Source organism: Acanthochromis polyacanthus, chromosome 17, assembly GCF_021347895.1.
Source record: "Acanthochromis polyacanthus isolate Apoly-LR-REF ecotype Palm Island chromosome 17, KAUST_Apoly_ChrSc, whole genome shotgun sequence".
In the NCBI taxonomy this organism is placed as follows: domain Eukaryota; kingdom Metazoa; phylum Chordata; class Actinopteri; family Pomacentridae; genus Acanthochromis; species Acanthochromis polyacanthus.
In genome coordinates this window covers 17,902,040-17,927,971 of record NC_067129.1, presented here as the reverse complement: position 1 = coordinate 17,927,971, position 25,932 = coordinate 17,902,040, and the positions used below count along the sequence as shown (strand labels likewise).

The 25,932-nt window shown below is 39.9% G+C and overlaps 1 protein-coding gene across 3 annotated transcripts in view; it reads left to right on the top strand.

Annotated features, from left to right (window-relative positions):
• The window catches only part of gabra3 (gamma-aminobutyric acid type A receptor subunit alpha3), a 105,874-nt gene that overhangs the window by 63,137 nt on the left and 16,805 nt on the right, over window positions 1-25,932 (top strand). For all 3 annotated transcript variants that reach the window (XM_051937861.1, XM_022206544.2, XM_022206543.2), the window contains 4 exons: window positions 2,193-2,260; window positions 16,982-17,202; window positions 22,028-22,110; window positions 23,997-24,140. In XM_051937861.1, the coding sequence (XP_051793821.1) occupies window positions 2,193-2,260; window positions 16,982-17,202; window positions 22,028-22,110; window positions 23,997-24,140 (516 nt within the window). The remainder of the gene's footprint in view (window positions 1-2,192; window positions 2,261-16,981; window positions 17,203-22,027; window positions 22,111-23,996; window positions 24,141-25,932) is intronic.

The following is a 25,932-nucleotide window of genomic DNA, read 5'->3' as shown; positions in this document are numbered from 1 at the left end:
GTGGTAGACGTCATTGCTTTTTACAGTGTGAGTTGCAGACCAGTTTGAATTTTTAACATTTTAATTGCCATTTGTTTTTCATCAGGCAGAGAGGTGGCCACATTTATTATCCTTTATTATATTTTTAGAGATTTCTTTACATATCAAATAAATGTTACATTTTGAATATCGGTGTTGAATATCAGAGAGGCGGTCTGAAAAGCTTTGTATAAAAAAAATTGAAGGACTGCTATTTTTATAATGCAAGCAACAGCCAAAAGATTAGAAAACCTCAGTGGTGAATCATAAATCTAATTTATGTAGCATCAGTGCTTTTTTTTGTCTTAAAAGCCCTAAAATAGCAGTGAATTATTGTCATTTTAAGCTGCAAATTAATATGAATTTATTCTAAGCAAGATGTCAAAATCTATTGCAAAATTACAAGAGGTTTGCAAAAAATATGCTGATCTGTTCGTTCACAAAAGCATGCCAAGGCTCTTACTAGCATCTGCCAGCAAAGAAACAAACTATCCTTGGTACAATTAGCATCCTCAGTCCAGAGCTTCTGTCTGGGTAATAACAAGATCACCACTCTTCCTCCTGTTGGCCACCTCCATGCCTCACTAGTCCTTGTGAGAAACAGTCATGTGGGACCATCTCAGACACGCAGACTGGATAGAAACCGGAAAATGCCATTTCATTTTATTTTCTACAGCATCTATTAGCTCTGCCCTATGCTCTGGTGCATTTTTGTAAACAGAAACGGGGCAACTCATTCTGTTCCCCAGTCTATGTCTGCCATACAAACTGCTGACTTGGTGTTGTGATAATCGTGTATTTGTGAGCGCTATTTGTGTCGCAGCAATGATTAATGTGAAAGTGGATCTCCTCTCTCAGGGGGGCCCTTTGCCAAAAGATTAGAGACTTCACCTGTGGGTGGTCGTTTAGATCTGGGACGCAGTTAGAGCCGAGGATCTATTCACTTTTGGAGAAAACCCTCATCACTCTCTAGTTGGTGCACCACTGGGAGAAGCCATTTGTCTCGCCAGTGGCCCAAGAGCCAGCTTTACACATTTGCCCCAGAGGAGCTGATTCAGCCCACACTGAAGAGGGCAAATTTTGATCCGTCACGACTTTCATATCATGCCCTACTTAATGCTATATTAAAATCGTATGTGAAGTGTTTGGAAACTCTTTCCCTCCCTATAATGATCTATTTGATTGCTGTTGCTGCATCAAGAATCATCGATCAATCCTTATGAAAGAACTAAAGCAATTATGGAGCTTGCATTGCAATGTAATGTGCAATGATACACGTAATTATAATTAAAGAATTGCACTAGCGCTGGGAATACACAGAGCAAAGCCTTGTAAGAGTCATTCCAGACTCATACTACAATAGACTCCATGTCTAATGTGATTATAATGTGTGTATAGAATTGTGTAACAGCAACAACATGTGCACATCATTTGAATAAAAAAAAAAAACATACAGACCCGCATGCTTAATGCTGAGCTGTAGCATTCTATTCTGTGCCAGTAGTCCCTTAGGGACTGTTAAATGTTTTTTGGGCAGGCTAACTAAAATGATTTTGGGTCAAAAGGGATGTCTTCTCTGCAAAGATACAGACTTGGGTCTGGCCCAAAGCAGATTTTATGCTGTAGTGGACAAAACTAGCTTGAGCCAAACAAATGCTAGTTTTACTGAAAGAAAGACTTTCAAAAGCAACTGTGATGTTGCTCACAGCAACATTTTGCCTCTGAACTGAGGCTGAGAAAAACCCTCCTGGGCCCAATCCTGGGGTGTGTTACAACCACTGCTGTCTAGCACTGCTTGAGTCTGCGTTTTAGGAAATGTCTATTACCGTCGGTCCAACATTATGGCCTTAGACGTGCAGTCTGTGGCACAACAACAAGGACGTGGATTTGACAAAATGATGCACAAAGACAGTTAGAATGCAGGTATTAAACCGTTCAGAAGGGCACAAAATCTTCACTGAGCATGCATAAATCTCCGTTTTCCCTCAGTTTGAAGTGTTTCTGTAACTGTTGATTACTGGGGGGTTTTCTGTGAAGCAGCTTAGTCAAGAGCCGACAGGCAGACTTCACCGTCATGCACACAAACGATCGGCTTAACAAAGACAGAGCCGTGAAAGTTTTTGTACACAGACTGCATCGTAATGTGTTCTGGTCCTTGTTGTCTCCCTCCTCAGAGAGTGTGACAGAAGTGAGGACAAACATCTATGTGACAAGTTTTGGGCCAGTGTCAGACACAGACATGGTGAGTAACATTCTGTTCTTCCTCCTCTACGCTCTGATCAAAACCATGAATCATCAAATCACTTCCCTTGTAATTGTATAATTGCTTGACAGAAGTACTTAGAGTAACATTTGGATTAGGCAAGCGTCTTTACAGAATTGCACATATTTTATGCAAATCTTCACCATCTAATGATGGAGTGATGTGTCCCCTCAAGACTTTATCCATTACATATAAGGGATAGATAATTAGGTTTAGCAGATTATGAAAAACAATTTGATAAGCAACCACGCAAAAGTTAACTCTAGCTTGCTTTGCTTTTCATGTTTTCACACTTTGTGGCACCAGTCTGACAAACTGCTGCTATTAAAAAAACAATATTCCTGTTGTGCTAAAAGAAAGCCATTTTATGCATGAGGCTGTCTTGTCAATGTTGCTTCTACAAGTGTCTTACAGTCGATTTTACCATTGTTGGCACTAGTAATATATTTTTTATTATGAAAATTATTGCTACAACCTGTAGACAAAAGCCAGTCTGACATTTGTGCCAAGCTCTAAGCTGGACAAAATGGGGGGGGGGGGGGGGGGGGAAAGGTGGTATGACAATGCTGTCAGTTAAAAATGAGAAAAAATTTAAAATATTTAATACCTTGAACAATTAGTGTTAATGTGACCCGATTTAAAATATATATATATATATCACTATGTAATTTGCAGCTGATGACCATGCAAGCTAGCCATCATGTTTTAATTGTTCACTCTGTGCAGCCTAAACATTCAAATAACTTTTTTATTTTTCTTTTGGGGGGAGGGGGGGGGGACACAACTGCAGTACAAACCACTGTCTTTAACAGCAGGAGAAGATGACATTTATATCATGACACTATATTAAAACAACTAAATTTCAAATGACATTTTTACTAGAGTTGTTCCTCATCAGAGTGGTTTCATTTTAAACCGCCTCTTTCCACCATGAACCCCGGCTGACCTCTTTCAAAGAGCAGATGCTGGAGATGCTTCATCCTTTGTCGTGGGACCTTATGCAACATTTGACATATTTGATCATGCAGCTCTAATTGACTGCCTTGAGGTCTAGGTGGTTTCTCTGGCTCAGTACTGAGCTGACTTGACAGCCGGCGTGACGTAGCAAGATTAGTGCATTTTGGAGAACTTGGAGTGCTCTGGTCTCACTAGAAGGCTGCTTCAAACTTTAAGATGGCTGTACCCTTAGCTTCACTGCAGCAGCTCATGTTCAGGCTGTCAGACTCGAACTTCACATGAGCCAATGACGATCTCCTGAGGTTCTCAGAGACTTATGTGAAGACAGTTACAGTGGAAAGTACAAGCAAAAGTTTTTTTTATTCCAGTGAAGGTACAGTATATAGCAGAAACACTTCATGTCAAGTAACAAAACTATACAGTGTAGTGTATTTTTCCCATATAAACCTATTGTATTCTTATGACCAGTGTACTTGTTTCCCATTCATTCACTTGAGTTTATTCACAAATGTAGGTATCTCATAAGTTACTATTGTAATTCTTGAGCCTGCAAAGATTTTTCCTTCAATGGAGCTCTGGCTGAAATGTGGACCGATCTGAATAAAAAACATTTTTACAACATTATGGTTAGGGATGCTCATACTTTCTGTTGACTTACTAAACAGCTACCATCTGTACACGAGGAGCTGTGGATAATGATAAACAGGGCACTGAAAGGAAGACTTACTAAAGCACAATCAGACGTTAATGTGGCAAAAATGCATATTTTCATTGTTCAAAACGCACCAAAGTGGGATGACATCGTATTAGAAACTTGGTTGTATCTGTGTCATTGAAATTCCATAATTCTTAATGCCCAATTTGAAACGCCAATTGAGTTTTGTATGTATTTTGTAATTACACATTTCAACATAAACTTGTACATAAAGAAACTGCTGCACACACAGCATGCTACTACATGTTACAGATGAACACTTCATCGAAGTAAATAACAGAAATCCTATTTTACAGTTTCTAGATTTGTGACATCCAAATTGCAGGTGCTGCAAATTTTTGTCAAGGCAAAATGTGACAATATACGATTATAAATGATGGATTGAGGCTCTACACAAATAATCCAATATATAAATCAGAATTACCTGACATAAGAGAGCATGTTCATTTGGTACAGGCACTCACTCTGACTCCGAGATCATGATGCCCGTCTTTTAGGCGACGATATATATGAGGTGTTTACTTCTTCATTTCAAATGCTTTGACACTATTTGTATACTAGCTCCAAGCTATATAAATTGTCCCTGATCATGCAGTTCAAATGCTTACTATCGCCATACATGTGTCATGTTAGATGTTTTTCCCAAAGGTGGCAGCCAACCTGACTTGCTTCTACCATTCAACATGTTTTCATCATTTAGTATTTCCATTACGTTCATTACCAAAGAAACAAGTATCGTCCATTCTATGAATTTTGGCTTCTACTTGGTATCAGAATTAGTTCCACTGGTATGACTATTACTAAAGGAAAGTGTGAAAACAAGGTGACAATGTAAAAGGAGGTACTTATACTAATGAACTAATACAGAAATATCAAATCTGCAGCTTTCCAGATCTTAGCAGAACTTTACAGCAAGTTTTCTCTTTTGATTTACAATCGCCGCATTCATAGCATAATTTTCAGGCACAACACATCTATTTTTAATGAAAAAGCTCTGAAGTCCCACAGTACACCACCTCCTCTATGGCAAATGACAGACAAAGTCAGCGACGAGCTGGTGAACATAGTGAAGCATGCAGCAGCTGAAGAACCAGTTATTTCCCTCAGGAGTTGGAGAAGACCAAAAACAGAGCTATGACAGAGTGAATGCTGAACTTAAATGCACCACAATGACACAAATACAACTCCAAATGAATCATAATGCTGCTCCTAAAATGGCTGGATGTGTCAATAAGTACGTTTGCGATATTCATTAAAAAAGAGAGACTATCCAGGTGACCGAAAAATTCAGACATTACCACTTTGATGTACTTTATCTTAGAGAAATGCAGCTTTGTCTGGGTGCTGTACATAGATGGTGGTGTGCTGAAAACTGTCATAGCAACAAAAATCCTGCTCTTCATAAGAACAGCCGCTTCCAATGTAAAGATACAATATGTGAAGTGCAGTATGTTAGGCTTGCTTTGTGAGACAGTGTTGGCTCTCTTACTTTATTACAATAGACAGTGCTTTGTCTTTTCCAGCACATATCACCTTTGGGGTCTCTCAGAGCTCAGTTCCAGATCCACTCTTTTATTCTGCTCATATGCTCCACTTGGCAGCAACATGAATCAACGGGAAACGGCATGGGACACAGAAAACCGCATGTGGTAATGCTTTTGTCAGAGCCACAGTTACTGAGGTCAGAGCAGGTGCATTGTGTCGACTGTCAAAGGCAAAACACCTGCTGTCCGTACACACTCACACCTTCGTCCTGCAATCGATGAATGTCAAGTGGCAGCCAAGGTTTTGACTGCTCCCAGATGTGGAGACGTAACAACAGTTTGCGTTCATTACCCAGGCAAAGTTCAATTTGTCCCTGGGCTAAAGTGCATTTTCTTACTGCATACTCACATAAAGATTGCATGGCAGCTTCAAGTTATTCTCTGAGATTTTCCACAGTATAATCTCAAAAGATAATCAGGATGTAGCCGTTGTCATAATGTATTACATTATGGAGCAGACATCTAAAGTCTCTACATGTAAGCATTGCACCACGTGTTCATGACTTGTTCTGTTTTACTATGCAGTGTACAGTATAACACAAGATAATCCTGTATTATTCCAACAACAGGGACGCAGAAAGCAGAATCTAGTTACCACTTTCAAAAAATTCAGTGTACATTGTTGTGCATACTGGGCAACGGTTACTTCCGATATGCACTTCGGTTAATTTTTTACGAAATTCAATTAAACATTTGTTTAATTCGGAACACTTTATGTAGATTTGGTGCTGGCTCTTCTTTGCGCTCCAATAACTTCCTCGAACTGTACCTAGTAAATACTAGCTTCACAAAAGGTTTGTCACAGAGCAACTGTATGTGACTGGTTGAATAAGAAGTTGGTCACAGATCAGTCCTTGGAGCTCTCAGCTCCTTTAAGCAGAGGAGGGAATGAAAAGACAAGGCCGTCGATTAAATAGTACATTTAGCAAATGTGGGTCATGGGCTGCACTAAATAACTAGGTCCTGACTCTGGACTTTAATTATGAGTGGTCTGAATTGCTGAAATTAGTGCCTGTTGACAAAACGCAGAGTCACTTCTGAGGGTGAGTGGGTGATTTTTACTTTGAGTTTAGCGAATAAAGTGGGTTGTTTCATGTGAACAGAGAGTTGGATCAGGTCTACAGATAATGTAAAAATGTGACCTGCTGAAGGGCAAGTTGTTTTCATGGCTGTACACTTTTGAAGACACTAAGTTTCGGTACTCAGTAGGTCAAGGTTGTGCGATCATGTTTTCTGGATCATGAGTTTCCAGGCTACCAAATTGAATGAGTGTGGAACAGTGCAGTAACAGTTCTGGGAACAAAAGTGTGGACCAGTTTTCTAGGTCAGTTAAAGGGAGGAAATGGCTAATCCTGGAGGTATTTCAGAGGTGGAAAGAAGCTTTTAAAGATATTTCCTTGATGTGCTCACTAAAGGAATGTTCTGTTTTGAAGACAATTCACCAGAGTTTAACTCGTTAACTTGAGGCGGTTATCTAGTCATTAAAACAAAGAGAAGAACCCCATGTATACTGCTGAGGATATACAAAAATCCCTTTCAACTTTGTCTATGTCTTGTTATCATGCACTAGTCTTTTGTTGAAGTTAGTTTCGTTTAATAAAGTAATTTCATAAATCTTGTTTACTCGTGTTCCATCAAAATTATATAATGTACCCCTCTATAAATAAAGCTGATTTTGATGCAAAGCAGGAAGGTGAACCCCCTCAGTCAGCCCCTATAGTTAAATATCTGTGAGATCTCAGTCACAGCTCGAAACATCGACTTTTATGCAAGTGAAGAAATGAAAGCGGAGAAGTCAATGACAGGTTAAACATGACTTTCAGAAGCTGTTACCGTGTAGCTGTAAATGACTAACACATCCATTTAAGGCTCGTGTTTTGTATTGAATGAGACATTTAAGGGTTAGAAGATGGTTTTACTTAAGACATCAGCATATTGTTTGAATGAGATTTCTTAAGGAAGTACATGCATACTCAGATTTTATGAGAGGCGTCAGAGTGGCTGCACCAAATTTCATGGCAATTCATCCAGTAGTTCTTGAGATATTTCACTGTGGATCAAAGTGTTCTGCCGACCGACATTGCCATCCCTCGAGTCATGCTGCTAGCGTGCCTAAAAATATAGAGCTTAACTGCTTTGAGAAACTGATAAAACTGATATGTTCCTAGACAGTGCACACTATACCCTAGGCATCTCATACTTTATGTTGTGTACATCCAGTCCAATTACCCATCTCTGTAACATCAAGTGTCCCAGAAATGTCTGCTCTTTGCTTACCCTGAGGGCCACTTGTTCACTCTTCACTCGGACCCCAATACGCCACATCTGCCTTTAGCGTCCCATATCGCAACAGGAGGGAAGCAAATTGCGTAATTGGCATGAAACTCAAATATTAGGCCAACAACAAAGCAAGTTGTTTAGAGTTGTGCTTGACCACAGAGAATCTCTGCAGTTTGTCACACAAAGACCCAGAATGTAGGTTACAGTCTTGATGTTGATCTCTGTTAAGTGGGTGGGCGTGTTTCTCTACCTCCGGCCTCCTCCTATCACTTCCTCTTGCTGATATTTCTTGTGCGTTACGTTTCCGTCTCCCTCTTCCCTCTCTGTACGCTCTAAGTCGAAGGAGTCGCATCTCATTCACATGTATACAGTGTCATGGCACATGTACCTTTTTCATGGTGGGATTTGACAGTCTGAGCTGATGAAATGAGAAGCGATTCAGGCTGTCATAAGAACTGCGCTGAAGCCTGCTTTGACAAAGGCATCAGCGATGGCCTGATCTCACCAGGGCGGCACAATTTCTGGAGGTAAACATTTCTGGGATATCTGACATTTTCAGCACATATCTGTATGCATAAAATTCAGGAAACTCAAACTCCAAAATGCCTGATCAGTTCAAGGTCTTGACAGAACAGATGGATGTTTGTGCTAGTAAAATTTGAAGGTGAACTCTCCTGGATTCTGTATCAATCATGTTGTCCTTGTTCAAAGACTTGCAAGCCCAATTAAACCCATTTTCAACGAGTACACAGAATTTAAATTTATTTTCGCAGCACCTTTCAGAGAAAACTATACTCTTAAAATAGGCACAATTTAATTTTTTATCCTGCACAACATGCAGGTCATTGTGTTCCCCAGTGTCACAAGATGCAGGGCAGGAACATTGTGAAAGCAGAACAGGCCCAGTCTTTCTGTCCTATAGATCTAGTGAAATGGCAGCCACAGGTAATAGGACTTCATGACTTTAGTCTCCTACAATCATTTAGCAATCAAAGGGCAGGGGGTGCTCGACTTTTTCTGATTAGGAGCAAACTATCGTATTCGTCCAAGTTTCAACATGTTTATCTTTTGACCTCAGAGAAGATTACCCAGCTGCAATCATGACGGTGACAAATCCATTTCAGCAAACTGTAGAATTACGCATTCTTCACTGTCACAGCCTCATGTCTTGTTTTGGTGAGACATTAACCCTTAGAGCCCGACGGATGCACTTTGTGTCTAAATTCATATCCATTCGTCTCGGTCGAATTGCTTTGAAGAATTTATTGCTGATAAGTGCAGCGCATATCAAATAGAAACCGCAGGACTTGACCTTTCCGACAATCCTAGTTGCTTATCTGAGTGATGAAGTGTCAGGGAGAGAAAAATTATTTTGAATTTACATCAGATTTAATCATTGTTACAACCTTCATACAGATGCGTGGCCATCACCACACCTATTACTGGGAAAGACTCATGAATTCGTCATCTCATAGATACTTTAGCATCTAGATCTGTTCAGTGTTTCCCCTCCCATATAACCAGCGAGGCGGCCCGCCTCGTCGGTATAGGCCACCGCCTCATTAAAATTCTGCCGACATTGCCGCCTCACTGGTCCGCGGCAAAAAAAAAAAAAAAAAAAAAAAAAAGTGCAGTGCAAAACCCACCGGACCGACGAGACCGTCCGCGGGGGGGTGCGTGGCTGGGGCGGAGACGGCCCGATAGTATATATAATTCCCCCCCCCCCCCCCCCATCAACAACTTTCAGCTGAAAGTGACCACCACCTCACAGCCATTTCAACCCAGGGGAAACACTGCTGTTAATATCTATGCATTGTAATCATTGCATGTTAATATTACATCACCTGAAAAAGCGGATTCACAGTTTTGTAATTATGCTTGTTACATATTTGTACATACTCAAATAATGTTTGGAAAGCAAATCAAATTACTGCAGAGTGATATCTTCACGTTTTTACAGCCATGCTTCTCAGCTGTCAAAGTCCTCAGTGTTTTATAATGTAGGCCCACTGCATACAGAAACAAGAAAAGCACTCAGACAGCGTAGTACTCCATCAAGGCTGCTCATTTGTTGGACGATTTCTGACGGCAGGCAACTGACGTAGTGTTCGCTTGTAGTCATAGTTACGGTGATGCCGTGCTGCTATCTCGCAATGATACGGAAATCTTTAAAAAAATCCATGGATCTAGACTATAAGCCACATCACTGCCAAAATCTAACCACTTGGTCTTTGTGTCATTTATGACCTTCCCTGAAAATTTCATCCAAATCTGTTATTCCGTTTTTGAGTAACGTTGAACACGGAAAGAAGACAGATAAACAGACGCACAAATGTATGCCGACCATCACATAACTCTGCCCCGTTCCTTGGCAAAGTAATAAACAGCAGAACTTAACCTTTCAGATGTTTCTCTGTGCACCAAAGAGTAATCCACGCTTGAACTATTTCTGTCCTTTCTATAAGGTAGAGCTGACATTACATCCCAAAACTAAACAAAATGATTGATTTGCTTTTTATTACAATTATTTAAACATTGTGTGCAGATCACCTGTGTGAAAGCAGGCAGTGGCAATCTTGATTCTGGGAGGCCGAAGACAAAGTGAAAACTGGGGACGCCTTGTTTGTGGGTGGAGTGCAAAATTTGTTCCGTTTTGTCTGGTGTATGTGAACAACTTAGTGAAAAAAAATAAATGACAGTTACTTCCATTAGGCACGGAGGACATATTTTGCCCAATTTGTAAGTCTGACAGTATGCAACCATCATGATTCTGAAGTTTCTATATTCTCCTACACAACTATGGACAGATCTTTCATGCAGCATTTAATGAGATGCATGTAGAAACAATTTCATTAGCCATATTTTTTTGATAAAAAGGCAAAAAACTAAAAAATTTGGGACATATCTTAAACAATGGAAGATTAGGAAAGCTTAGACTGTCCTGAAAAAAAACAAACATACAAAAAAATGACATGTATGATTATTCCCAAAATAATAACACTAATAGAGCTTTAAAGTAAAGGTTGTAAAAATCACTCTGAAAATGGCCTAGCCTTGGGCTTCTAGGGTTACAAAGGTAGCATAAGAAGTTCTCATTTTATACTTAATAAAAAAGCCCTGCGACAGACTGGCGACCTGTCCAGGGTGTCCACTGCCTTCGCCCGAGTCAGCTGGGATAGGCTCCAGCCCCCCTGCGACCCCAGTGATGATAAAGCAGTGTATGGATGGATAATTAATAAAAATCATGATCGTTCCTAACCATAGTGCCTTTGCAGTCCAAGCCCAACCACATGCAGGATACAAGAAAACATTGTCTCCCTGGTCTCTGGTACCAAACAAGCCTTACTTTTAGAAAGTCTACCATCAACTCGGATCCCTTCCTTACAACTTCAGTGAAGTGCGAGAACGTAGCACTTGGGGGGGGAAACACAGTCAGTGAAAACAACCCTCACATCCTTCAAAATAAAGACAAGATTTCAGCAAGATACGGTCGCACTTAGTGGATATTGTTCTCTCTTTCATTTCTTTATTGAGCTATGTTTACTTACAAGTGTGCAGCTCATAGGAGCCATAATTTAATCATGACATGTCCATTATATTTTTATATGTTGACTGCTACATGTCTGATTATACATCTGTGGAACAAAATGTTCTTGTCTGAAGCATTGCACGGTGAAGTGCAAAAACGTGTTTACGCCTCAGAGCAGCAGAAGCCTGTGAACTCTGAAGATAATTGGAGTTGGTATGGGATTCACAGCTCATTGCAAATCTCACACAGGTTACGCTCCCAGCAGGGAAAGGTGAACGGCACACAAGAAGTAAAGCGAGAAAGGATAATTGACAACGGGAGAGTAAGAAGGACTTGTAATTAAGACATTAATCAAGTCTCTGACTGATCATTACAATGCCCAGAGTGTGAAATCCAGAAGAGCCAGGCCCACTAGATATATGCTACCTCTTGGAAACGATTTGTATCATTACCACACCAGCAAACTAGAATATTGTCTCTGGGCTGCTACTGTCAAAGCCAAGACATCATAACATATATCACACATAACATTTCTTCACAATAAATGGGGAAAACCGCTCTCTTGCACAATGCGATGTCTTCAACACACTAAATCAAACCTGTCAAACCAGTCAGCTAATCTAGATCAACAAAATGTGTACATCAAGTTGAAGTCAAACACACCTCACAGTAAGATAGTGGTTTGTTAATCTCCTTGACTGAATACCATGTTTGGGTCTCTGTGCCTTCAAAAACATATTTTAACAGATAAACTGCAGTGGCACATAAAGTAGTTTGATGTGGTGACTCATTGTCACGGGAAGAAAAATACATTTGAAACCACATGATGTAAATGTCCCGATCTGTTGAGAAAAACCAAATTAAAACTAAAGCATGATGACATTATTCAAACAGGACATAACTAAATGTTTAGAATTTAATGAACTCATTAATTCAAGATAAAAGGCTGCATTAATATTCTATCAGATATTAGACACAACCTTCCTGCCATTATCAGGGGGCCAGACCCCGTGTCGTTTTTTAACGTCTAGACTCATTTAGCCCAGTCTAGTGTACATCCTACCTTAACTGCCACCTTATCAGCCGTTCCTATCATTTTCCTCATTTCCTTTCATTCCCATCATTCTCCCTCTGCCATTGGCTGGTTACTACCACTGCGCCGCTTCCACCGTGACACATATTCACATATGACCGAGGCAGACGTTTCTTTGTGTGTGACGTGCTTGTTCTTTGCCTTTGCTGTATAATGCCTATTTTCATCTGTGCGTTGTTTTCCAGCAAAGCGCTGCAGTGACAGGCCTACGGTATTTACTCAGTGTTCAGTAATTAACCTCGACTTCAAGACGTTAGAGACCCATTTAGTTATGGCATTTAAGACAGTGACAGTGATTTCTACATCGTTATGAAGCATGCAAATAAACAGATTGTCTTTCCTAATTCATTTCTCTGCACTATTCCCGTGTTTATGGGAATCTAAATATATAGGAACGCTGTAAAGAACTGTTGTAGTATTTGTTACAGTTTTGCTGTCCATGTGCGACATCAAGGGTGACTAATAAAATGTAACCTTATCTGACTTCCAGCTCAGTCGTCAGGTTAGTACAGAAATAGACAAAAGCCCAACTGTGTGTTCTGAAGCTCAGTATATAAAAGAATTCTGTTATTATAGTGTTGTAGAGGGTTACAGTCAAACAGCTTAGAAGAAAGCAAATCTGAAATTATAGAGAACATTTATTTTTTGTAGAGCTGATAGTTAAGTTCTTTAGTTTAGTTCCAGACATTCGTCTCTGTCTTAGAGTTATATATTGAGAAGTTGATTTTTTTTTCCAGTAAAAACATCTTCTTTGCTTAACTAGTCTGCCTGTGAAGTCCCATTTCCCTCCTCCCACTCACTGTAGCTCAAGAACACCAGCTCACCTACAACACTGTTCAGACACTACTCTACTCTGCCCAATGGCAAGTTGTAATGTTCTAATAATTGAGCCACACACGTTGCACAGGAAACCGCTTCTGAAGGACAATAATACAGAAAACCCATCCTGTAAGTTAACAGATTTGCTCCATGTGAAACCATCAGTACACTGCAGTTTCAAGGTGAAAATCGTCCAATGACAGAAAATGAGATGATTAAAAATTAGATCTGAGCCCCTGAAAACTGTATGCACACATCAAGGAGGCCCAGAGCAGTATTAGCATTCAAGTCATGTTTGTGTTTATCAGATGAACTGAAACTCAGAAATCTCTCCTTTAAGCCACTTTGTGGTCTTATATCTATCATCTATCCATCCATCTTCCTCCACCAGCTAGTTGCTATCTTCACTGAGCAGGACGCATGCAGAGGGTTCATCAGGGATTCATAGCTGAAAACTGCTGCCTGTAGCATCCAGAAACAACTAAGCAGAACTGCACAGTCAGTTGGGTTTTTTTTGTGAGTTTGTGACACCTTTCACATAGTCATTTCATTTATTTTAATCTAAGAAACTCAATTATAGCATGCTTCAGTCATCAATCTAGTTATGTTGCCCTTGTAAACTGCCTACAATTAGCTGTGGACTGTTGCTTTTTGAAAATATTTAAAAAGTTCACCAACTCTTGTTTAGAATTAACATAGCTGTAGCAATAAATACTTGCATTGTATAGAGAATAATATAGTTTCCATCTAGCTGCCAGGTTTAGGATTTCAAACTATTTAGGTACTCAAATCACAGCAACAAACAGCTAATATAATCTGAGCATAGGGCTGGGCGATAAATCGAATTATTCGATTAATTCGCCATTTTAAAACATGACAATTGGAAAATTTGGTCGCGAGAAAAGGGCCTCACGTTACATCGATTATAAGGAAGTGGTTCGGCTTTGACAAGACTGACACAGAGCAAGCTATAGTCATGTGCAAGGTTTGCAAAAGTACTGTGAAAATGAAGAGTAGCCGCAGAACTAACCTCTTTCAGCACCTCCGGCAGAGACATCCTAAAGAATGGGAAGAGTGCTCACAGCTACAGGAGTGTGGCATGGCTAGCCCTAGCCATAGCAAACAGACCGCAAAGAAACGACAAAAACCGATTAAAATCATAATCGTCCAAGATAACTAAAAAAAAATAAAAAATATTTTTGGCCATAGCACCCAGCCCTATCTGAGCACATACATTTATTAACAGTAGTAGATTGTTAAATTTATATGTACTTGTTTGGTGTCAAGGTGACCTCATACTGTAGGACATATACAGCATATCTATCATGCCTGTTTCTAATCCATTCAAAGATCGCTGTGACACGTCCTTCCGCTCTCCCTCTCTCCACATTTATTCTGAGTCTCTATATTCTACCTCCTAATCAAGACAAGATGCCAGAAATAATGTATGCATGTACAAAGAACCTGTATATTATCTGTGAAGAGTCATTCTGTATTCATGAATCTATTTGCAACACTGGTGACATGAATGAGTTTCAAAAATGTCGTTTAAATTACAGTTGTTTGCTACAGTAGCTCCATTCATGATTCTTACCGCTATGAAAAAAAGACATTTGAAAACTGCTGTTGGGTGGAAGCTCTGCTTTGTCTCCTCTGTCAAGGAGAAATCAATCACTCAGTCCCTGGAGGAACACCAGCTGGCATCTGAACCAATTGTGCCATTTGGCCTTGTGTGGAGACTGACTATACTTTCCCTCAGTTCTGTCTTTCAATCTTCAAATTAATTCCCTGTGTTTACAGAAGATTTCTGTCCAACGGAAGCAAACAAATGATGGCTTCACCCCAGCTGGGCCAAGCACATTATTGTGTGTTTATTCATCTCTGGATGTTTTACACTGATTACAACGTGATTTGGCATGTCATAAAGAAAAGAATGAAGTACATAACAGGAGTGAAACTGTGGTGATGGAGGTTTAAGGGGTCTTCTGTGCCAAGATGGCACAAACTTTGTTGGAGCGCTGCTGGAAAGTTTTGGTCAAAGAAACACGGCACTCAAAGCAATAAATCACAGTGGAATGTGTGTCCTAGTGCTACGAGTGTGTGGTCATCAGTCTTTGTGGCCTGGAGAGTCCTTTGTTGTCTCTACTGGGCATCTACTTCATGATTAAACTGAACGTAATATCATTAATTTAAAACGGATAGGACTTTTTAATCACTTCTTCATATACAGGAAGAGATGGAGAGACACCTTAAACATTACTGAGCCAAGAGTGCAATTAAATGAGAAAACTCGATAGGTGCGAAAGGCAAGAAATAAAGTGGCTGAAAGAAATGCATTTGTCAAATTATTGCTTTTATGTGTCTGTAAAGCTCTCTGTGGGCTTTATTAAGAGCACTGCTGTGAGAACAGCTGCAGCGTAATTGTGTTATAGTAGGCTTGCGGGCCATCAGGAGGTCAATCACATCAATTAACAGACGTCCATCGTGTGCTGTTTAGAGGAGCCCTGTTGATGTGTTGAGTGGGAGCTGTACCCTTCTCCTGCTGAGCAGGATGACTTCCCGTCACTAAAGCCACTGAGAAATGATTTTATCAGGTTTTCACTCAGGCAGCAGCCAGCTACAGTTCACTGGTGAGCACGACACGAGCAATTCAACACACCAGCAAAAAGCACAAAGTACGAATCAGAGAGGACATATGTCGTGCTTTTATTGATCACCAATAATGTGCACTGTTGTGTGAGATCCAGACAGCTTCTTTCCATCTCACTCTGTTAAAAGCGGCAGCTCTCGGTTTGCACAGCCGCCATACGCAGCTGGTGAGGAGAAGCTGTTGCTAGGACACCAAGTCCAATTGAATGAATAATGTGAAATAAATGTATTTTGACTGGCTACTTCCTGCATCCGCTTTATTTTATTTAGTTTTTCATATGTTGGTGACAACACAGAAAGAATAAGTTGTTTATTAATAAAACATGAAACAGATGTATTACAAGGGTTCTCACGGAAGCCCATTTGTGTCCCAGACCATTGTTAGGCTTTCAAGTGTGAAAGATAAACATTGCTTTGTTAACACAGTTGTAATTACATGATTCAAGAATAAATAACTTCAGTAAATTCTACAACGGAATCGAATGGCTGCCATTTATAACTGTGCGTGGATATTTACCCTGGTGAGCAGAAGATACATGCACTAGTCAGTTTGTATTATTGTTACCGTTATTTTTTGTTCAAGGTCCCATATTGTGCCCCTTTCTGAAACAAGTTATGGGAGTGGGGGGCGTGAAGAAAGGCAGAAGTAAACATCTTCATATCTTAACAGATTTTATTTTACACCTCCAAGTTCTTAACAGTCACTAAGCACAAGAAAAATGTGTTTTCACCATATGGGACACTTAAAGAACTTTACTGACAGATCTTAAAGCATGGCATATGGGATAGTTGTCCCATTATCAGTTCTGCATAGTGTTAGAGTCCAGTAGGCCAAACAATAGAAGACAAGCAGAAAAGCACAAGTATAAATAATAACATTTAGTGGCTCCATTCCATTAAGTGTTTCAATTAGTCATTGACTGGACGGACACACGCAAAACCAGATCTGCAGAACTGGCTCACCTAAATGGAATGCAGCCATCATTAATGGTATTAACCGCACCTTTGCTTTCACTGCTTCGACAGGTCAAAATGTCGGCAGTAAACCGTGTCATGCCCTAGCTTTTTAAACTGTTATCTTGCCAACTAATGCTTCACACTCTCGCCCCTGCAGGAGTACACTATCGATGTCTTCTTCCGTCAGAGTTGGAGGGACGAAAGGTTGAAGTTTGATGGCCCCATGCAAGTTTTACCCCTTAACAACCTCCTGGCTAGTAAGATCTGGACTCCTGACACCTTTTTCCACAACGGAAAGAAATCTGTGGCCCACAACATGACGACTCCAAACAAACTGCTACGGCTAGTCGACAATGGCACACTTCTCTACACAATGAGGTAAGATATTTTTTGTAACTGATCCTCAGTCAACACTGTCACTGGACTAAAGCAAGGCGAAGACTACAGGAGTTTTGGGTCAATGTAAACCTCTCCCATTAATTGGAAATCTGACCTGGCTTTCGTAAAAACTGATGTTCAGCCTGGATTATTTGGTAATGTAAGATTTGCAGATCCAGTCTTAACACTCCCAAACTGCTTGCAGACTCAAGTTGGACGTGTTAGTTATGTTCAAGTTAAACTCTGGGTTTAACAGTTATCACGCTACCGCCTGGAGCAGCAAACACTGTTCCAAGCAGCATTTAACATTCTAACATTTCAGCCACAGATTTTAAAATTTATTTAAAGCTCATTGTTGACTGCATCTTCCAAATCATTTTCTCATCCTGACTCATTTAGCCTTCTGCATTACGTGGTTTTTTTCCTCACTACAAAATATTACTATTATAGTAAACTGTTGCACCTCAGTTTCCATTTAGTTTACATCTGTTACCCTATGAGATGGCATGAAGTTGTGCACTACTGCCTCTTGAACGATAATCTTGTGTGTCATGTGCCATTATTTTCACATCTTGTAGTGTGAACATGTCTGAGATTTGAGAGCAGAATATCTGAATTTTCTCCTTGTGTGTGATGCAAAGTGATTACAAAATCAGTTTGGATGTTTTAACGCCTGTAGTGTGATGGAAAATACTGATACATGTCAATGTTTAACTGCAGTTGTTGCCGCCAAGGGACCAACCAGTTAATAGGTTTGGAGGGGCAATTACTTTTTCACACTGGTGACAGGTTCTTAGTAAAGATATCGGTCCAATGCTCTGTATATCACTGCCAAATTTCATTTCAGTTACTGCGATAATTGTTGAAACATTTTATTTATTACCCTAAATGTGAACTTCATGGTGTCAGATGAAAAATTAATGGATTAAGAATACATTTGCAGAGAGCTGATACACCTGGATCATTTCTGCTCATTTTATGTGCCTGGGAGTAAGAACGGATTTGCAGCCAGTCTGGGCCACATATGTTTCTCACAGAGACAGCCGAGCGCATACTACTCATTTGATCAAAGGACTGCCATCGTGTGTATGTCGTGCCTAAAGTACACTTTAAATAGCACCACCCAGCTGGATACTGTTATATACAGGACTGGAGCAAAAAGAATTCATTGGTTTCATCTGATCTAAACTCTGAATCTGTCAATCAGCCTTCCCTGCAGCTTGGCATTAGGGCCATGAACAGGCTTGAAAAGAAATATTTTTATGATGCTCTTCCACAGGGTCAGTATTGATTTTTAAGGGTGAAAATGAAATTGTGAAAGAATTTCATTTTGTGGTAACACTTGAGTAGATTTGATGTGGTGGCAGCGCTGCCGAGGCCAACTAAGACACCTGAGCTGTAGTGCAGTATCACAAGGACGGACATGTTTACAAAAGCAAGTAAATGTGGGTTACGATGATGAATAATTTGTATGGTGAGGCAAAGTATGATAAACGTCTGTCATACAAAAGCAAAAAGCCTTTTTGACACTGACTTAGTAGTGATCTTATATCCAGTTTGGGGCTGCATTTCCATTTACTTTTAAGCATCCAAACAAAACTCAGTTAATGGGATTGTATCTTTTGCACTGTGGTTTCTTTAGGATGGTAAAAGCTACAAATTATTCTTCAGATGCACATTTTACCAATCAATACCATATGATAATCAGACAAATTTATAATTCACTTCTTTTTTTTTTTTAAACTTGCAAGATTATTGCTCAATTCATGTGCTGTTATACACTCATATAGAGCTTTGATTAGCTGAAGGGAATCTGAACATGAAATGTAGTTTTATTGTTAGAGTCACTGCATAACTCCAAAGGATAGGCACATTTTTTGCACACTGCACAGGTATTAGGCTTTAGAATGTAAATCCATCTTACAGCAAGTTTAATGCAGAGTGTGTCACCATAGTCCCCGGTGTTGATTGGCACTCCTCACTAAACAACTGCTTAAATCCATTTAATCAGCACGTCTGCAGCATCTGAACTGACAAATGCTGTGAAGGCCTCCGCTCTGCAGGATTGCATCATTATTTTTGAATTGAGGGAGCCGGTATTGTCTGCCAGTGCTGCAGCAGTCTTATTTCTGTGAGAGTATTTATCACTCACTCTCAGTTCACCTCAATTTAACTCAAACTCCTCATGGTGTCTGCAGCAATTCTGTTTCCCCGATAGACGAAATTAATTTATGAATAGTTTAAAATGTCCTCCTCGAAGGCAGTGGTGTATGTTTGTGGTTCAGACCTTTTGCAAGAATTTACTTATTCTTAAAATTTCCCGATCTGGACTTAACAGCTCATAAACCGTCCAAAACAAACAACTGTACAGCCAAATCGAGGGATACCCACGGTGATGAATGTGCGTTCAACAAAATCAGGGGTCACTGGACCAGTAATGCACGACTTAATCAATGCTGTGCAACTGTAGAAGCAATACAACAAGTTAATGCTACCCTAAAACACTGACTCCGTTCTCTTTTTCTTTTATTGTTCCACTGCTGGTTTGTAAATACATGTTTTATACTGAGACTATAAAAAATGAACAGCATACCCAGAGACAGCAATGCCAACTTATCGACCATTTTTGTCCAGACTGAGGTATTATATATTTTCCAGAGATTCCAACTAAATTTTGTACAGGCATTCATTGTCCCCAGAGGATGAATCTTGCTGACTTTGGTGAGCCCCCTGACTTTTCAGCAGAGGCACCACAAAGTTGGTACCTCAGCGTTTTAGTAACAAGTCTTTGCTATGACATTAAGTATGCACATGAAAGCTCCCTCAGGAGGAATTATAATAATTTACTCCCCCCTTTAGGTCCATCTGCGATCATTGATTAAATTCTTAAAAACTAATCTCAGATACACGTCCTACATCCTTTAGAATATATTGATCTGTGAAGTCTCCACCCAACCCTCCTCATATTGCAGTCTGAGCACACCAGCTCACCTACGACTTCCCTCAAACACCGTTAAAGTACTCTATGCTACACAATGCCAAGCTGAAATATTGGAGAACCTCCGTCTTACATGTTCAGGCCTGAAATTATTTCTGAAGATATCTTATGTTGATAGAATTGATTCATTAAATTGGTTACAGATGAAACCCTGACAGTCTGAATCTGTGTTTTTGCAATCACTGTACTTAAGTGCAGAAATGCCCAACCATGGTGTTGACAGCTTATTTCTTTCATGATATGTATTTATGCAAATATAAAAACATGGACAGGACATGGTTAATAAATAGAATTTTCTGTTAGAGGTCTAACTTGTCGCCTTGCTTCACCATCAGCTCAACTCCTTAATTTGTCCATCACATAAGCATATTCCTGCACCAGTGACATTCCTGTCACCTTCAGCTGTACTAAATGTTTAATAATAATTAGGAAATGTAGAACTATCTTGTGAATATGATAAACATCTTACTTGTATAAAAAAAAATCAGCATGTTAGCATTGTCATTGTGAGAGCCTTAGAATGCTGAACACATCTTTCTCAAGGCTTTGCTGTGCCAAAGTACTGCCTCACGGAGATGATATGATTGTAATGTACCTGATATGAAGTTTTGTCATTGCACAAAGACAGCTGGCTGATCAGAGTAATTCTGATTCTGTTATCTTCAATCATTTTTTTGCCTTTGTTTTTGTCAGAACATCAGCACAGCTTAGGAATGAGATGAATGGCATCAATTAGATGCTGGTTTAAGTGCTGTATGATATGCAGTGGCGCGATGCTCACATTTGATTTATGTTGTATTGCATTAATTTGCGTAGTTACTGAGCCACTTTTCAGTAATGAGGCAGCACCAGAAGGAAACCACAAGGGTGGGGAAAAGAAAAGAAAAAAAATAGCGTGCACAAGGTGGTTGTAAATGCAACACGAAGAGCTACTAAGAAACAATAAATCTGTCTGTAGATGCAGGCTGTGATCTCACAAGTTTTAATGCTGAGGCTGCAAGAAGAATCACACGGGGAATCTACTCATTACAACACTTGATTAATCATAGCATATCAGTGTTCTCACTGAAAACTGTACATGCTACCAAGACACAAAATATGAACTTTATCTAATGAAAGCAAAAAAAAAAAAACTGCAGCTGTGTAGCAAGCAACATTTAGTTGAGCAAACATCTTTCAGAAATGAGAATTACACAAACTAACCGCATTTGCTAGCTCAGTTATTCCGTTCCAATCCTGGTTTTTCGAATAACTCCGTTTTGAATTGATGCGTGGACTATAAATGTTGTAACTGAGTTACAATAACCCAGTTTGTGGTCCATTTATGAGGAACTCAGTCCACTGAAGAATGGTTTTATGGGTTGCTGTTTTGTTTGAACTCAGCAAATGTAATCCCTATGTTGATTAAACATGTATGAGTGAAATAATATGCACCATTTCACTGTTTACTTGCAGAGTGCATTTTGTGGCTCGGCCATCTGACCAAATAAACTCTGGTGCTCTCGGGAGGATTTTTCTTTGCCAGTCAGCCGAGTTGTCATTAACACTGACAGAATGGGAGGGAGAAAATAGAGAGCAAAGTCGGTTCTCCCTTCAGTTTTATTCAAACATATTTACATGCACTCTGGTGTTAAAGCATTTACAGTTTCTACATTTGGATTTGTCTGAATGTCAATGTCTTGGTGTGTGATGTCTGACTATGAACTTTAGTTTCTGAAAATGCACGCCGTATGATGTTTCTGGAGATTTACCAAGATGCGTTTGCAGCTGCCTCAACTCTACTGCAGGCTGACTGGTTGAGCGTTTTCTCTCCCTCTGCTCTTTCAGGTTGACCATTCATGCCGAGTGCCCCATGCACCTGGAGGATTTCCCAATGGACGCGCACGCCTGTCCTCTGAAGTTTGGAAGTTGTAAGTTGATACAGATGGTCACAAAAAAAAAAAAAAAAACACAACAGAGTTTAATATAAAAATCACACTGCAGAAACAGTGGTGATTGTACTCTGCAGGTGTTAGGCACCTCTCCTGACCTGGAAAAACTTCAGAGGACTGCACTCCATACTAGAAATATGATCCGAGGGGATAACAGTCAGCATAGCAAAAAAAGTCTACTACTGGCTTGAAGTAAAATGTCCCTTGAAGATGAAGAACTTTAAAAGTCTATGCATTTAACAAACCAAGTTACAAAGTATGTTCATGCCGTTTGCTGCCGAACAGAAACTTTCAAGCATGACGGCCGAAGTTTAAACACAATCAAAACGAGGAACGTCACTCTACTGCATATCGGAGCTAAACCGAGACATTAACTGGACCTTGTTAGCCAGCATATGCTGATTTCAGATAAACAGTATCTGTATTGCAGTGTGTATGTGGGCATTACTTCAATTCCAGAGTATAGAAATGAGTTGCATCTGTGGTGCCTACAGCTGTCCATGAGCACATCTGCAAGAGAGTACAATCAAAAAAAGAAATTATGTATTTAACATGTAGGTAAAAACAAGAGCTACCCTGCATTCCAAATCGCACACTTTTTCATTTCAGCACATACTGAAGCTGCCTTTACAAAGTACCATAGTGTTGCATGCAGTATAGATATGAATAGGGCATATTGTAATGAAGAATAGACCAATTATCAGACTGGCCAATGATCAGTACCGATACTCAGCATTTTCCTGATTCGTTATTTTTATTTCAGATTATCAATAAATTAAAGGCGCTACTATGGGGCTGATGCAGCTGCTTCTCTCTGTCTGTAGTCACTCTGTTGTTCAGCTATGTCTCTCTAGAGGGGATACAATCTGCGAAAACTCAACAAGACACACAGCCTTTTCACACTGGCTAAGGCTACGCTAACAGCTAGCAAATAAGTTTGGAGGCAGCCACACATTAACTCAAACAGTGTCTGGAAAACAATAAGAAATAATGCTTTAAAATCTGGGCCTTAGTGGGCAATAAATGTGACAGAAGAGAGAAAGATTAAGAAAACAGAGAAGAACAGCAGACAGAACTGCAGGAGACAAACTGTTCAATCACAATCAGTCAATCTCACAGTTTACAGGGGACATCCTGGTATGTGAGGCGTAGTATTGGAGCACACCCTAAGAATCTATGAGAGCAATGGGAGACTGTGTTAGTATGCTAATATTACGACACAAAGGGATGCTGATGGGAATGCCGTCAGTGTTGCAAGGACTTGCTGATAAATGAAAGAAATACATTAATGATGCATCGCATGGGAACCATAAATGTCTCAACCAGACATTTGCCAACCTGTTATCATATTTACTGATCTATCTTGTTTAAAATATTTCACTCAATAATTAAGAATGCTAATATGCTGGTGGCACCAGAGTAAAAGTCATTGCATTGCCAAAGTAGTTGGGTTCTGGGGATCATGAATATCTACGGATTTTCCAATGCGTCACACAGTTGTTGGTATGCGTCAGTCTCAACAGCTGAGCTATCACAACGGGCCAATGCTGCCATCCTTAGAGACATAACATGGCCACAAAGTGAATATCGATGGGAATTTCCAATGAATGAGAAATGTGATATCAGAATAAGCCTCAGACAATCCATCACTCTAATCAATACTGTGTATACTAACTAAGAATCACTTTCTCACCACAGTATTAAAATGACTAAATCCTTTTTTCTTGAAATCAATAGTAAACTTTGCTTCTCAGCCTTTTTGCCAAAGCAAATGTTGCTCAACTATTATACAGTGTAAACAGACATGAGACAAACAGTCATGTTTTTATTTTTGATCTGCGTTTTTCCCTCTCCCTGTTGCCCAGATGCTTACACCAATAACGAGGTGATCTACCTGTGGACCCAGGAGGACGAGAAGTCTGTCTCCGTGGCGGAGGACGGCTCCAGGCTGAACCAGTATGACTTACTGGGACACGTTATTGGCAAAGAAACCATCAGTTCCAGCACAGGTACACTATACGCCATTCTCAGCCCAGACAGAAGCATAAAATATACTTCAAATTAAATCAGATTTGGTGTGCTGGAACAGGCAAAAGGTTAGGGCCTAAGGCAAACATCACACCGCACTGAGCTTGGCCGCCTGCAGCGTGCACAGACTGGTCAGCCAAGAAAAATTTCATAGTAGTTTCACGCACGAAATTCTATTTTGTTGGACACTCCAAGCAGTGAAAGAAAATTAGTGTGTTGTGGGATAGAACTCCTACGTTTGAAATACAAACTGATTAGTTTTTCTGCGCATATTTTGTAGTACATTAAATTGGCTTCTCTGTGTTACGTTGACATTTGGCACTTGTGTGCTTTCATACAGCAGCAGTCTGCACTTTTCTCCAGTGTCATTTTGATTTCAGCTTCAATTGTTGTGGTCCATTGAGAAAATGATGACTTATCAGTTTTCAGGGCAACCATTCAGCATATTTACAAAGATATTATGAAGAGGTGTGCCAGAGGTGAAAGTCTTATTAACAGTCTGTTTTGGGCTATAGCCCAGAGTCAACTTTAATAACCACAAAATTAAAGGGAATATCTTCTAGCGCATGCTTTTGATTATGTATTCATTTCATCTTAAAATTTCGTCTTCAAAACGTTTGCGGAATCCTTTTATCTGTCACACACGAATCACTTTGTTATTTCTCCACTGGAGGACTTAAAGCTTATGGTAGCACTGAAATAACCAGGTAGGAGCTGGATACTCACATATAGCAGCAATGACACTATTTACAGCAACTATATCAATATATAAGAGTTCAACTACCTCAGAGAATGTGCTGTATTTTTATTACTGTCATGTACAAGAAATTGTTTTTAAAAATGAGTTACGGAGTGTTTTGAAATATGATCATCTTTCAGGCACATTGCACCAATATAGCACATCTAACATCAATCAGCTTTAGGCAGCAGTGCAAAAAGACGGGATAAAGTGCTGAAGAACTCAAATGCAAAAGCGAAGATAAAAGGTCGTTTCTGTAGGGTAGTTGGTAATCACTGAAAGATTGCATTGCTTACAACTGAGCCACACTGGTTTCCCATTTAGAGAGATTTAACCTCTGTGTTGAGATGCCGTTTGCTCGTGCAGCTCTCAGGAGGTGAGCTGAAGAGTCACAGACATCTGTCAGACTTCAGTTGTGTTTGGAGACTAAAACACTAGAAAGCACTTTGTTAGATGGCACGCTCAGTCTTCTGTTTTCCTAGGAAGCAAGAAGTGTGTTGTTGCAATAATAGTTCTTGTTTAACTCTACAGAGGATGCTCTCGTTGAGCCCGTTTTTATCGTTGTGCTGTTTGGTGGCTTGAACTTAAGTCAAGAGAATAGCAGCGGTATTTTAAAGGCCCGGCAAGAACCAAAATTCAAGGTGGAGTCAATGGGATTCTTTTCATAAACAATTTCAGTTTATGGACATCAGAAAATCGTATTGCTTTAAAATTTAAACCTAATGGACTACAGTGAGTTGAGGGAATGGGAGGATTTGAGCCAGTACAGCTGCGGTCAGAATCTGCTCAGAAAAAGCACCTCGGGGAATGGAAGGCTGTTTTTCTCATATCTTTGCAACACAGATTGCAGACATGGCAATGTGAGCTGGTGCTTAGGGGAAAAGTGAATTTGTCCATTTGCTGCAGTCAGTGGCAAATATCAAGGGGTTAGACTGACGCAGGTACAGGTTCTTCACATCCATAGGAAAATGTAAATGTGCATTTAAAGGAATATGCCACAGAAAATCTACATTTTAAAAATCAATGGCTTGGCA